The sequence below is a fragment of the Monodelphis domestica genome, chromosome 3 (assembly GCF_027887165.1).
Source record: "Monodelphis domestica isolate mMonDom1 chromosome 3, mMonDom1.pri, whole genome shotgun sequence".
Lineage (NCBI taxonomy): Eukaryota > Metazoa > Chordata > Mammalia > Didelphimorphia > Didelphidae > Monodelphis > Monodelphis domestica.
This window is the reverse complement of record NC_077229.1, coordinates 143,049,949-143,063,677: the sequence shown is the minus strand read 5'-3', so window position 1 is coordinate 143,063,677 and position 13,729 is coordinate 143,049,949. Positions and strand designations below refer to the sequence as shown.

The following is a 13,729-nucleotide window of genomic DNA, read 5'->3' as shown; positions in this document are numbered from 1 at the left end:
TCATTAATACTTCCCAGACATTAATGCATCATAGCTACACAGAAGATTGCGGGGCGCTAACCTTTTTTCCATCCTGCTCACTCGAATTATTCAAAGTGAACAAATACAAGATTATCTCACATTTTTCCCCCCCATGGGTGACCTAAGCTTGTTTTTTGGCACCTACCATATGCAGTAGCTCTGGCACTTCTCACACTGTCATGAAAGCTTTCACCCAGGGGAGTTATTAGTTTTGAACCCAGGGGGTAATTCCATAAGAATGCCTGTTTTCCTTCAAAGGACAAAATGTTGTTTGTGTGGTGTTAAGCTCAGTATTAAGCATTCCCTAAACCATCAGATATAAGAAAGCAGTAACACCATACTAATCAGAGAAGGAAAAAACCTGGCAGAATCAGACAGCAGGACCTCTGTTCAGACAATTCTAGAATATTAGACCCAAGCACACTCTCATTTAACAGATGAGGAAAATGAGTCTCACAGTATCACAGAATCGAAGAGTTGGAAGTGAATTCGACAGTCACTAATTCAAGCCACATTTGTCTTGACTGAATTTTATTTTATGGACTCATATGAAAGGGATCTCCACTATCACATACCTAACACATGGTTATCTAGCCTCTCCCTGAAGACTTCTAAGAAAAAGGAAACCCACCATCTCTCGATTCTATTTCTGAACAGTTCTATGGAAGGTTTTTTTTCTGATATCAAATCTAAATTTGCCTCTTGCAACTTCTACCTATGACTTCTAGAACCAAACATAACAAAACAAATCCCTTTTCCACATGATAGCTCTTAAAGGACTACAAGGCAGCTCTCAAATTCTCTTCTACAAGTTAAATATTCCTAGTTCCTTCAACTGATAATTCTATGTCTAAGTCTTTTATCATTCCACTTGCTCTCCTCTGGACACTTTCCAGCTTGTCAGCATCCTTCTTAAGCAGTGGCACCCAGAATTGAACAAAATACTCCAGGTGAAGTGTGACTAGGAGAGTATAATACGGCTACCACACCCTGTCCCCATTCCTGGAAGTTCTGCTCCTCAAAGAAACCTTTGATTTATAATAATAAAAAAATTCCAGTATTTATGTAATACTTTAAGATTTGCAAAATTTATCACGTTTTATTCTTCTAACAATCCTGGCATTGTTATTCCCATTTTACATCTGAGAAAACTGAGGCAAACAAAATTTAAGTGACTTCCCCAGGCTCACAAAGCTGGTAAATATCTGAGGCTGGATTTAAATACAGGTCTTACTTGACTCTAGGTCTAGCACTCTATCTACCCACTGCACCACCATCTAGCTGACCCTAATAATAGTTGTTATTTATAGAACACTTTAAGGTTTGAAAAGACTTCACAAATATTATCTCATTTTGTCCTCCCCATAACTTTGAGAGGTAAGTGCTTTTGTTATTCCCATTTTATAAATAAAAAAACTGAGGCAAACCACAGTTAAGCAACTTTTCCAGAATCTCAGAGCTAATAAGTATTTGAAGCTAGATTTGAACTCTGGTTGTCCTGATTCCAGGTCCAGAGTTCTATTCACTATGCCACTCAGATACCTCTTGGCTTGACATTATGCTATTGATTCATATTGGTCTAGCGATCCATAATATATATGTATATATATATGTATATATATATATATATATTTATATTCTTATAACAGTCAAATTTTTTTTCAGAACTATCTCCATCCCATCTTATTATGCTTATGAAGTTGATTTTGGGGGTACCTAAACCCAATTTTGCATTTGTCTTTACTGAATTTTATCTTATTTGATTTAGCTCATTGCTCTAGTCTCTCAGCTTCTTTTTTTGGATTCTAATTCTATCAACAAGCATTAAAAAAAAAAAACAACCTCATGTTCTGTCCTAAAATCGATACTGAGTATTGGTTCCAAGACAGAAGAGTGATAAGGGCTAGGTAATTGGGGTTAAGTGACTTGCCCAGGATGATACAGTTAAGAAGTATCTGAGGTTGGATTTGAACCCATCTCCAAACCTAGCTCTCTATCCACTGAGCTGCCTAGCTGCCCTTCAACAAGCATTTATTAAGCATCTATCAGTTGTCCAGCACTGGAATAAATATAATAAATGTAATAACTATATTCTAAGAATATGTATTTATGTATTATGTATCTACATGTCTATAAAGGTTTATATGTATGCACATACAGAATCAGTATAAAGAGAATAAATACAAAGTAGTTATAGATAAGGAGGTTTGGGAGAAAAAGCACTCATATTTGGGAAAGAATCAGGAAAGGCTTCATAGAGAGCAGAGAGTGTTGTTTAAGCTATTTGAACAGAGAAAAGGATTCTATTAGGTGAGGATGATGAGGGAGGGTGTTCCAGGCATGTAGAATGGCCCTTCTAAAAGAATAAAGATGAAACATAGAGTGTTCTGGTGTGCAAAACAGAAAGAAGCCCAACTCAACTGCATTGCAGAGTACAAAAAGCTAGAAAGGTTGGGACCATAATAAGAGCTTTAAAGACTAAACAGATTAGTTTATAGTTGATTCTAGAGGCGACAGGAAGCCAGGGGAGTTCATTGGCCAGAGGAGTAATATGACCAAATCTGCCCTTAAGAGAAATCATTCTGGCAGAAAAGAATATATAAATTTGAAAAAGTAGGGACAGACTTGAGGAAGTAGAGAAGCTGTTCCATCCTGGTTTCATCTGCAAAAGTGATAAACTACCATCTATAGTCTTTTGTTCTATCTTGGTATTGTCTGTAAATGTGATAAGCACCATTGATGACCTTCCATTCTATCCTAGTATTGTCCAAAAATTTGATAAGCACACCATAGATGAGCTTTGGTTCCATCTTGGTATTGTCCAAAAATGTGATAAGCATACCATCGATGGCCTTCTGTTCTATCTTGGGATTGTCTAAAAATTCGATAAAGCACACCATCCATGATTTTATCCATGTCATTGATAAAAATGTTAAACAGTGAAGATTTCCTAGAGTACTCATGGGAGAACTCCTGCCATGTTGATATGGAACTATTAACAATTTCTCTTTGATGTCACTCATCTAGCCAATCATGAATTGATCCAATAACATTATCATCTCATGCATATCCCTCCTTATACTCAACAAAAATAGTATGAGATACTTTATCAAAAGTTTGGTTAAAATTAAATCTCAATTAAATCCATGTATGTATGTAAAGGTCCAGTGATTTGGCTAAGGCCAAGCAGCTAGATGCTGTATTTCCTGCCTCTTTAGAAGAGTTGTCTTTTGTTTGCCCACATGCCTCTTAGTCCCATTGGCAGGCCTAGGTTAATCTTCATGGTGATGAAATAGTAAAATCTTTCACCCAGTGCTTCTCAGAAGCACACTGGCAATGCTTATTTGACAAAGCAACCTTTATTACCATTATTCCTGATTATTATAATTCCCAATGACTACATTCCACGGCTCAAAAATTATGAAAGAAAGAAGGAAGGAAGGAAGGAAGGAAGGAAGGAAGGAAGGAAGGAAGGAAGGAAGGAAGGAAGGAAGGAAGGAAGGAAGGAAGGAAGGGAGGGAGGGAGGAAGGGAGGGAGGGAGGGAGGGAGGGAGGGAGGGAGAAAGAAAGAGAGAAAGAGAGAGAGAGAGAAAGAAAGAAAGAAAGAAAGAAAGAAAGAAAGAAAGAAAGAAAGAAAGAAAGAAAGAAAGAAAGAAAGAAAGAAAGAAAGAAAGAAAGAAAGAAAGAAAGAAAGAAAGAAAGAAAGAAAGAAAGAAAGAAAGAAAGAAAGAAAGAAAGAAAGAAAGAAAGAAAGAAAGAAAGAAAGAAAGAAAGAAAGAAAGAAAGAAAGAAAGAAAAAGTTTTGAATAGTGAATAATGAAAAAATAAAGTTTTGAAACAAAAAATTTTTAAGCTGAGATGTAATATAGTGATTTAAGATTTGCAAAGTATCTTACATATGTTGTCTTTTGCCTCAATCTTTGGTTTCATCTCAAGGCAGATAGAATCATTGAAGAGGTAATTTGGTGTAATGGATACAAAGCTGCTCTCAAAACCCAGGAAAACATAGCATTCAAGGTCTTCCTCTAACTTATGCTAGATATGTGACTGGGCAAGCCACTTAACCTTCACAGTGTTCTAAGCAATTTCCTAAGATGATAAATTACAGACAGTGCCAACCTGCATTGGAGAGAGAGAGAGTTTCTATACCTGGGAGTTCCCTTTACTAGTGAAATCGAGTGTCTAACTCATCTCTATCTCCTATCCTTTATAGTCCCAGTACCTTGCACCTAGTAGACACTCAATAAATGTTTATTTACTTTAACTGAAACTCCCCTACGGTCCTTAAAAAAGTATCTCTTACCTTCTCGGAGTTTATCATGTAAAAATGGGAAGATTCAAAGTAATGGGAAGAAGTAATTGAAAAAAGGAAAAAGAATATGTCATTGTTCCCTTTGCTACATGGGCATCCTATGATTTACCTTCCTCCCTCCCCCCCTCCCCATCATTTCTGAATCCAAAGCCTTAGCCTTAGAAGAATGGAAGATAGCCAAGAGCATCTGGACTCTCTCACTCCTTACATTTGCAGCTCTCCACCACAACATGAGATGCAAAATGTGTACCCTTCTCGAAAATGTTAGCCATAGATTCCTCCAAACAGGAAACAATAAGGCAATAGCTCTTGCCAATAACCATTAAGAAGGATACCCGTTTCTCCCTCTCTTTGTATAGCAACCAGCCTATAAAAACTGAGGTAATACATCTCTTGGGATCAGTGTTTCTAAATTAGCCCTCATGCCAACAGGACCCCTGACTAAATCTACAGGAAGGAACATAAAAGAGACAGCAGCAGAGTAGAGCACCTGTGGAGAAGGTTGGTTACTTCAATCAGTCAACAAGCATTTATTAAACCTTTCCTAGGTGACAGACACTGTGCTAAGGTACTGAGGATACAAAAGAAAGGTCAACACACAAGCCCTGCCCTTAAGCAGCTCACAGTTTAATGGAGGAGACCATATGCAAATAACTGTGTACATACAAGAGATATACAGGGTAAACAGGGTAATCTTAGAGAGAAGGTACTAGGATTGAGGTGGGAAGAAGGTGCAAGGGGGGATGGGAAAGGCCCCTTGAAGAGATGGGATTTGAGTGGAATCTGGAAGAATGCCAGCAAAACCAGGCAGTGGAGGTGAAGAAAGAGAATATTGCCAAGCATGGGGAATAACCAGTGAAAAGGAAGAGAGCTAGAATATCACGTGCCCAGAATAGCAAGAATGCTGGTGTTGCGGAATCATAGAATATGTGGGGGAGTAAGCTAGATTTCCCAGTACGGTTGTGTTGCCCAGTGTTTTGTATGCCCCTGTAGAGAATTTTTCAGTGTATTATACTTCATGCCAATGGAATTCTTGAAGCATGGCAAATACCAAAGGCTGGGCAGTGGTGACCCTTTTTACAAGGTCAACAATGGTTGTGTTCTTGAAAACACATCCTTCTTTCCCCAAATGTACCTGGACAGAGGTCACCAGACCCACATACCACAACCATTTGGAAGAACTAAATATGTTGAACTTAATATGAAATCAAATTCAGAAAAGTAAATAATTTTTCATACAGCTCTCCCCCTTCCCCTTTACCTGTGATGTCCATCTCCAAAAGACTGGCCACTAGCGCTGGTAACCCATGGTTGAACCAGTCTTTGAGATGAAGGACTAGGGAAATAAATTCTCACAACAAGTAATGAGATAGACAAGCTAAAGAGCAAGCTTTGACCAGCCCAGAAAGAAGATGTTACTTTTGCCTGGGGAAGAGGCAGAAGAAGAAGCTTCTAAAAATGCTTTCCACCCAATTCAGCCAACCACCCAAGCCATTTTGCCATTTCCAGTACTATTGCCCTTCTCCATATATGGAACAGGTTGGGTTCTCTAGGCTGGACCTCCAGAAACCATGTCCCTAGTTCCCCAGCTTTTAGAACTCATCCTAAGGCTGGATTGTCTTGACTGGTGAGTAAGTAAAAACTAACCCAAAACTAACCCACTATAGCTCTCTAGCCCCAAATCAAGTCATGTTTCATATCCCATCTAGCTATCTTCTCCAGAGCCATTCTGTCATCTGCCCTACAATTAATTTTCAACCCCACCCCCATGCCTGTGACTCCCAAAATCACAACTTCTAATTCTTTTTCATGTGTACCACTCATTCTCCTAGATGTGTTATCCCTCCCTTTTAGCATGTAAACACTTGAGGGTGGGAAGTATCTCAGTGTTATATTTATATTCCCAGTGCTTAAAGGACCACACACAAGGAAAGGAAGTTTCATATGGATGTTGTATGATGTAATCTGGGATTTTTGGACCTGAATTCTAGTTCTGCTTTGGCTTCTTGCTAATTATGTAGGACTTTGAGCAAGTCAACTAAGGTCCCTGGGACTCTGTCTTTTAGTTTATCCATAAAATAAAGGGATTCACATCATTTCAGAGCTAAGAAAGACTTAAAGGGTTATTTAGTCTAGCTTAGCTCTTTACTGCACTCTTCTACAGAATCTTGGATAAATGGTTATCTGACTTCTGTTCAAAGATCTCCAATGAAAGAGAAATTTTGACTTCCAAAAGCTGATCCTTCAATTCTCAGTCAGATTTAACTTTGGCAGACAGAGAGCTTGCTTAGGAAGACTAGAGTTCAAGTCACAAAATAGCCCCATACTGACTCTGTGACCTTGAGCAAACTATCAGATGCCTCTGTCAACTTTCTAAAACCATAAGTGGCAGAGAAAGTGCCTATTTGCAATGATAGAGGAATTTTCTCATCAGTAGTTTTTGAATTTGATAAAAATCCTATGTCTAGTTTTCCCCTATGTGGAACCCAACTTTGCCTGTGGGCAACCATTGTTCCTAGTCCTGCCCTCTAGAACCAAACAAAACTAGACTGGAGTAAACCATTTCTAAGTTTCCTTCTGATTCAAACATTCTATATTTCTACAACATTGGATACACTTGTCTTTTCAGACATGTCTTAACTCACTGAAAGTCACCTTCTAAATACAAATAGCCAAAAAAAAATTTTTTTAATCCTATTATAAACCATTATAAAAGCTTTGGGCAGTCATTCTCTTTTAAAATGTTGGACATCCACCAACTTTCAGAAAGAAAATGAAAACAATATGTTGACTCACCACAATTCCCCAAAGACAGAGCAAAAGGGGACTAAATAAACTGAAAATCTCTTGATTCATTGTTCTTCCTCCTTTTTTTTTCTATTTATCTTCCCCAATTCACTGACTCATTTATCCATGGCAAACTGCCTGCCTCTCTACCTCTTGCCATTTGTCTTCTTCATCCTTCATCCTTCCTCTCTGAGTAGACAAGAGGAATCCCTTTCTCCACTATCCTCACGCCATTGAAGATCAGAGATTTCAAGGAAGCCTCTTGTATGGACTTGCATAGCAAGAGGGAGCTAGAGAATCAGTGAGTTACTTTACATGGATGATGGGAATTGAGTGTGTACAAAGTCTGAAGGGCAAAAGAATTCACAACCTCTCCTCTTTCCCAAAGACTACAAGGAAATGCCACAACTCACAGAAGCCCAAAAAAGAAGAGACTGAAATTGGCTAGTCAAAAGCTGTGCATGGGCTGGGAAAGAAACCTACAGGCTTGAAAAGGATCTTTTCCTAATCATCTCAAATGCCCAAATAGGGTGAACTCTATGTGCAGACTATTTCCTGGTAGTTCTACTTGTTTTTAATGCAAATTTTTTCATGCTTTACCCTACCAAAAATCTGCCATGTTGAGCACAAATAGAATAGATTAGCCCTTCCAGTCTCTGGCCTGCCTATCTATAAATATATAGGTTTTTCTTTCCCCCTCCTCTCCTGGTCTATTTAAACTAGAAACTATTCTGCTTTCTGCTTTAAAGGAATATCTTGTCCAAGCAAGGTAATTAGGGAAACAGCAAGACCCCACCAGGAGGCTTCCAAACCAAAGGTAATGCCACCTTTCTTTGCCTATTTCCAAATAAGCCTGTTTGTACTAATAATGGGCAATTAAAGAACAAAAGGACAGATAATCTGTTTAGAGACCAAGTGAGGCAAATGAGATTCTTTCTTTCAAGGACTATTACAATGATCTATTCAAAGCACAAGTCAAGGGGGCAGGGTTGCAGAAATGAGGACATAACCAAAAAACAAAATACACAAGAATTAGAGATTTGCTCCTCCTTATCTATAGATCAGGTATTCTTAAACTGGGCCTATATTCATAGATAGATTTCAGGGAAATCCATTAGCTTGAATGACAAAAAAGAAATTCATCTTTATTTTCATTGAAGTGGTTTCCTTTGGAAACCTATGGATTTTATGCATTTAAAAACATTATTCTTCTGAAAAGGGATCCAGACTACCAAAGGGAATCACGTCTCAAAAAAAAGATGAAGATCCTCTCCTCTAAATGCTAATCACTGCTCTCCCTCTCCAAGCAAGGAAAGGGAGATGGATTGTCTGAAATGCACAGGAAATTAACACACTTGTGTTCCAAGAACTCATCCCTGAAATAGATTGCTCCAAGACTGCCCACCATCTGCACAAAATGATAGATTCAACAGTTAATAAATGTAAAATGAAGCCTGTCCCTTGAATGACACAAAGAATAACAAAATTCAGGATGTGAATGCCTAGAAACTAGCTTGCTCTCCCCTTTTCCTACTAACTCAAAGGCAAGCAGCTTTCCAAAGTAGAACACTCCACTCAGCTGCACATTACACAATCGCGGGATAGATTATCTTCTCCTTTTCAAGAAATGAAACACTCAATTTCCAAACCAAAAGGTTGTTTGGCAAATACAACTTGCAAGGAAGGAGCTGCTCTTCCCAGATTCGCGTCTTCAAAGCCGCTTCATCTTAAGAGGGAGGGGTCTTGGGGGCAATCGCTCCTTCGCTTCCCCTCCAACTTTCTTTCCTGACCTAAGAGCGGTTCGCAGATGCTGCTCGCCCAACAGAAGGAGGGGGAGCGAGAGGCAGTCTCCTACCGTACCCGTTGGTCTTGAGCGCTCATGTTGCCACCGATGCCTTCTGCCTTTTTTCCGGGGAGTTTAGGAGGGTCAGTGGGGGCAGCTGAGAGAGATCTTGTCCCCGAGGGCCCGGGATTGCTGATGGAGTTGTGCCCCAAGTGCGAAGAGAGCCGGCTGGTCTTGTTTGCACTATGTCGTTTGCTTTTGAGATTTCTCCAATGCAGATGAAGTCAGGGGGCAGCTGTCCTTGGGGACAATGATTCAATTGGAAGATGGCCTTTGAACAAAGGAGCTGCTTTTACCAGATAGGATTTTACAGGCATACACATGACCTTTGACTACAAGGGCTGGATGGAAGGAAAGTGTCAGATCCCCGAAGACGGCCCTGTCGTCTAAATCATCTGCATCCCCCCAGCAGGGTCAAGTTAATTTTTCACCACATAATCTCTTAAGGAAGATCTCTGTGATCTCTGCCATTTCCCCTACTTCCCTCCCCCCACCCCCCACCCCACCCTGACTTTCAGATTATTTTCCAGGGTCTCAGAGTATTTTTTGGAGGATAGATGGAGTGTGTTGTTAATTCAGTCCTTCCACCCGCTGATATTCATGCTAACCACAGGTTCACCAGAGATATCTACTTTGTATATATTTTGCATTTGCTAATCTGTGTACCCATTGTTTCCCTTGTGGAATGTAAACTCCTTAAATGCGTGGGTATTCCCATGTCTGCTCAGTGCTTGGCTCACCCTAAGAGTCTAATCAATGTTTATTAAGTTGAGTTCAGTGTGCCTAGGTTTTACATAGGTGCCCAATGTCACCTTCTGGAATGTAGTACTGAAGAACTGAAAATACAAACACATTATAATAATTCCCAAATGCAAAGAAGTAGCAGCTAAAGACAATTCAAGGGGCAACTAGGTTACACAGTGGATAGAGCACCAGCCCTGGAATCAGAAAGATGTGGGTAAGAAGCTAATCTCCTAGGTGCATGACCCTGGACAAGTCACTTAATCCTGATTGCCCAGTCCTTGCCCTCTTCTATCTTAGAACCCATACCAAGACAGAAGTTAAGGGTTTTAATTTTTTTTAAATCATGTTCAGTTAAATGGGTGTTGGGAAGAAATAATATTTATTCAGATATTACTTCCTTGCATCCTTGCTACCATTCAAATAAAAATGAATTCTAGAGAAGGAACCTTAGTGGAGAGAGAAAAACTAATCATTTTTATAGTATATACTTACTTTGTGCCAGGCACTATGCAAAGCACTTTTTACAAATATCTCATTGGATCCTCAAAACAACCCTGGGAGGTAGGTGCTACTATCAAGCAGAGGTTGAATGGCTTGCTCAGGGTTACATAGTAGTAAGTATCTGGGACCACATTTGAACTCCATAGCCATTTTTTTTTGCATTGTAGATTCCTTTGGTAGCCTGATGAGGTCCATAGACCCCTTCTCAGAATAGTGTGTTTAAATGCATAAAATAAAATACATAGGGCCTCAAAGGAAGCCAAGTATATTAAAATACTACTATAAATGGATTTTTAAAACAGGTTAATGGACTCCAGGTAAAGAGCCCCTGAGCTAGTATAGGAAACTGATGTTAAATAACATCTTTGAATAACCACACAGATGGCATGTGGCCAGCCTGAGATTTAAATTCAGATTCTCTTGACCCTCCATCAGCAATCTTTCAAATGCATCATTCCTTTCCCTCTAAGCTCCTGCCAACCAAGGGCTGAAATGGAAAATGGACTTTACAGATCATCCATTCCCACCCCTTTCTTTCTAGGATAAGGAAATTGAGGCCAATAGAAGGGAAGTAATTGCTTCAAATCATACAGACAAATAGAAGGCTGGGATTCCATCCTATGGCTCTGGACAATGCACCCTAGATGCTTCCTAGACTGCATCCTGGACAGTAGAAAGCATGACACAATTGCTAGTGTCCCTCAATCTTTTACCACACATAGTCTTTGCCATAAAGAGAATTGGTTCTTGAAGGTAGAAACTGGCTTTGTCTTTCTTCTCCCATTGGAAGTACATGTCCCACAGCCCCTTCCTCTGATTAGTTGGTTCCTCCCAGAACCTCCATTTTAAGAAAAGAGCTCAGACCCGTGGTGCCTATATATTCCTCTCCTAGCTCCACTCCTGACTCTAGATTTTTTCTACGACTCCCCCAGAAAGGGTACCTTCTCCTGGCACTGTGCCCACTCCCTGCCCACATTAGCTCAATCTAATTTGTCGACTTCCCCCAATAGAATATAAGATCCTTGAGGACCCTCAAGGACTGTCTTTCCACTTCTCTGTATTCCCAGAATTTAACACAATGCCTAAATACAGTAAATGCTTGTTGATTTAAGAGAAGGGGGAAGGGAAGAACTAAAGAAAGAAAGGAAAGAAACAAAGAAGGAAATTTTAAAAGGCAAATTTAAATTAATTGTGGACAAATACAATAAAGTAGTATACTCATATTTATACAATATTAGGATCTAGGTTGTTATTTAGGATGAGTAAGGAATTTAGCACCATTATAAAATTATCTGTAAAATGAGCTGTAGAAGGAAATGGCAAACCATTCCAGTATCTTTGCCAGGAAAACTCAAAATGGGACCACAAAATGTCAGACAAAATGGAGACAACTGAACAAATACAATTATCTCTAGCTTAAGGTGCTGCTAAATCCCCCCCAAATCTACAAGGTGCTGAATATCTTCAGGAATAGTATTGGAAGCCATAGGAAGCCTCTCTACAAAGCCATTCTCCATCTAAGCCTGACTTTGCAGTTCTATTTGCCACACAGAAGATGAAAAAATGTTGGGTTATCCTAGGTTTATAGATCCAGAGCCGGAAGGTACCTGAAAAGTCATCTGACCCACTATCACATTTTATCTATGAGTAAACAAGCCCAAAGAAGGTAACTGAGTCACCTAAAGTAATACATGCAGTGATGACAGGGCCAAGATTCAAACCTAGATGCTGTGACTCAAAACCCAGGCTATGCCCTCTGCACATTTAACAGAATTGTAATTGAGGCTAAAATGATATCAAGATGAAGAATTACCTATAAAAGAGAACTTGTTTTTAAAATATTCTTCAGATAGAAAAGAGTGGGATAGTAATATATAAGTAAATAGTGAACAGGGATATAGACTCAAAGATTTTTAATCCTTATGACATGGGCACTATACCCCAGAAACCCAGGCCAACTATTATCAGGGAAACTCCTTTGCTTTGCATCCTTGTGACTCTTAACCTAGAAACACCCAATGACCCCACCTAGGCTCCTGAGATAACTATCTTCCTTTGATCGTCCTCTAGATGGTCAGAAAGATGCACCTTCAGACCACACCTGGATCCTATAGGACATCTGCTTGTCCCCTAAAACTAAGGAATCTTTATGTCACTAGGCAGACCCCAGTATGATCACCCCACCTCATGCCTGAGTGACTAACTGTTGTGAAGTGTAATGAATAAAATTTAGGGGAGAGGGGGAGACTGAGGCAACTGAGGCAGGTAGAAATTAGTTTCTCTCTGCAAGGAATATATATTTTTTAGAGGTTTATTAAAGGTTAAAGATTAAGAATATACAAGTATGAAACATGTGCCTAGGCCAGAGGCCTAGACAAAATAACCTCACATCATGGAAGAGACCTCTCTGCTCCAAAAACGGAAGTCCAAAAAAGGGCGAGCCCTTCAAAAGCCTTTGCTTAAATATCTTCTCGATCTCGGCCCAGGTGAGATTACAAGGCATTCTGGGGAAGTGGAGCAAAGGCTCATGGGGATTGTAGTCCTGTATTCGAGTCTATTTTTTACATCCCCCCGTGTGATCATTTGTGGAAAAATTAATTTTTCCCCAAAAGGATCATAAAAACATAATAAACTTAAAAGATTACAATAGTGTGAGGATAAGAGAAAAAAGAATAAAACCAATAATTTCTGAACACATTAGGGGGCAGTCCCCTTTGGCATAAAAGTATACATACAAATAAATGTTCAATCAACCACACCCAAAGTTCAATTTTGTGCAACTTGTGGTCTGGATGGCTTCTCCAACAGTTCAGTTTCTGAATTCAGGGAAGTAGCATCTTCTTTACCTAAAATTCTTCTCAAAAGGAATTTAAACTTTGCAATTTGAATAATGATATTTTTTACATTCCCCCGTGTTGTGGGTGATTGAAAGATTCAGAATCAGTTAGGGATGCATGGCTGAGGTATGAGGTATATGAATCAATTGGCAAGAGATATTAAAAAGACATCAGAAAATACAAGGCTTTCTCACAAAAAATGAGATCCATTTCCTCTTTGTATCTGGCCATGATCACTGTGAGTAGAAGGCAAATTAATTGAACAAGGTAACAATTTTTTCATCTTTAAAAATACAGTAGTACAAATATGTAGATATCAAAATCCCCAAAATTCTCAATAGCCCAATTAATTACAATAGCAAACAAACACACTTTCATATTTCACATAAGTTGCTGTATGACATTTTTAAAACCTATGAATTGATGGACATTTGTCACAATTTTTACAAACAGAGCAATCCTTTAACCTTGGTAATAAACATATATTTTTTTAAACAAAGTAAAACTCATCTTGGGTTTAGAACATAATCAAGAAATCTATATATCATTCTGGTAGAAGTAAAATAGTGAGCTAAAGAGCATAAATAAAGAGGTGCTCCTTTTGGAGGCTTTTTAAGGGTACAAATGCCCTGAAATTAACTGCCCAACTTCCATTCGCATGTGGGAAGGTTGGGGGTTATAAAA

The 13,729-nt window shown here is 39.0% G+C and overlaps 1 protein-coding gene across 4 annotated transcripts in view; it reads right to left on the bottom strand.

Moving 5' to 3' along the window:
- Positions 1 to 9,547, bottom strand: part of ENPP2 (ectonucleotide pyrophosphatase/phosphodiesterase 2) — a 200,078-nt gene extending 190,531 nt beyond the window's left edge. The window contains exon 1 of one of the 4 annotated variants that reach the window (XM_056823161.1): positions 8,981 to 9,547. In XM_056823161.1, coding sequence (XP_056679139.1) covers positions 8,981 to 9,001 — 21 coding nt within the window. In that variant the 5' untranslated portion in view covers positions 9,002 to 9,547. Of the gene's footprint in view, positions 1 to 7,129; positions 7,443 to 8,980 lie in introns of those variants that run through there. The other 3 variants (XM_056823158.1, XM_056823156.1, XM_056823159.1) reach the window with 3 other exon arrangements.
- Between the last annotated feature and the right edge of the window lie 4,182 nt (positions 9,548 to 13,729).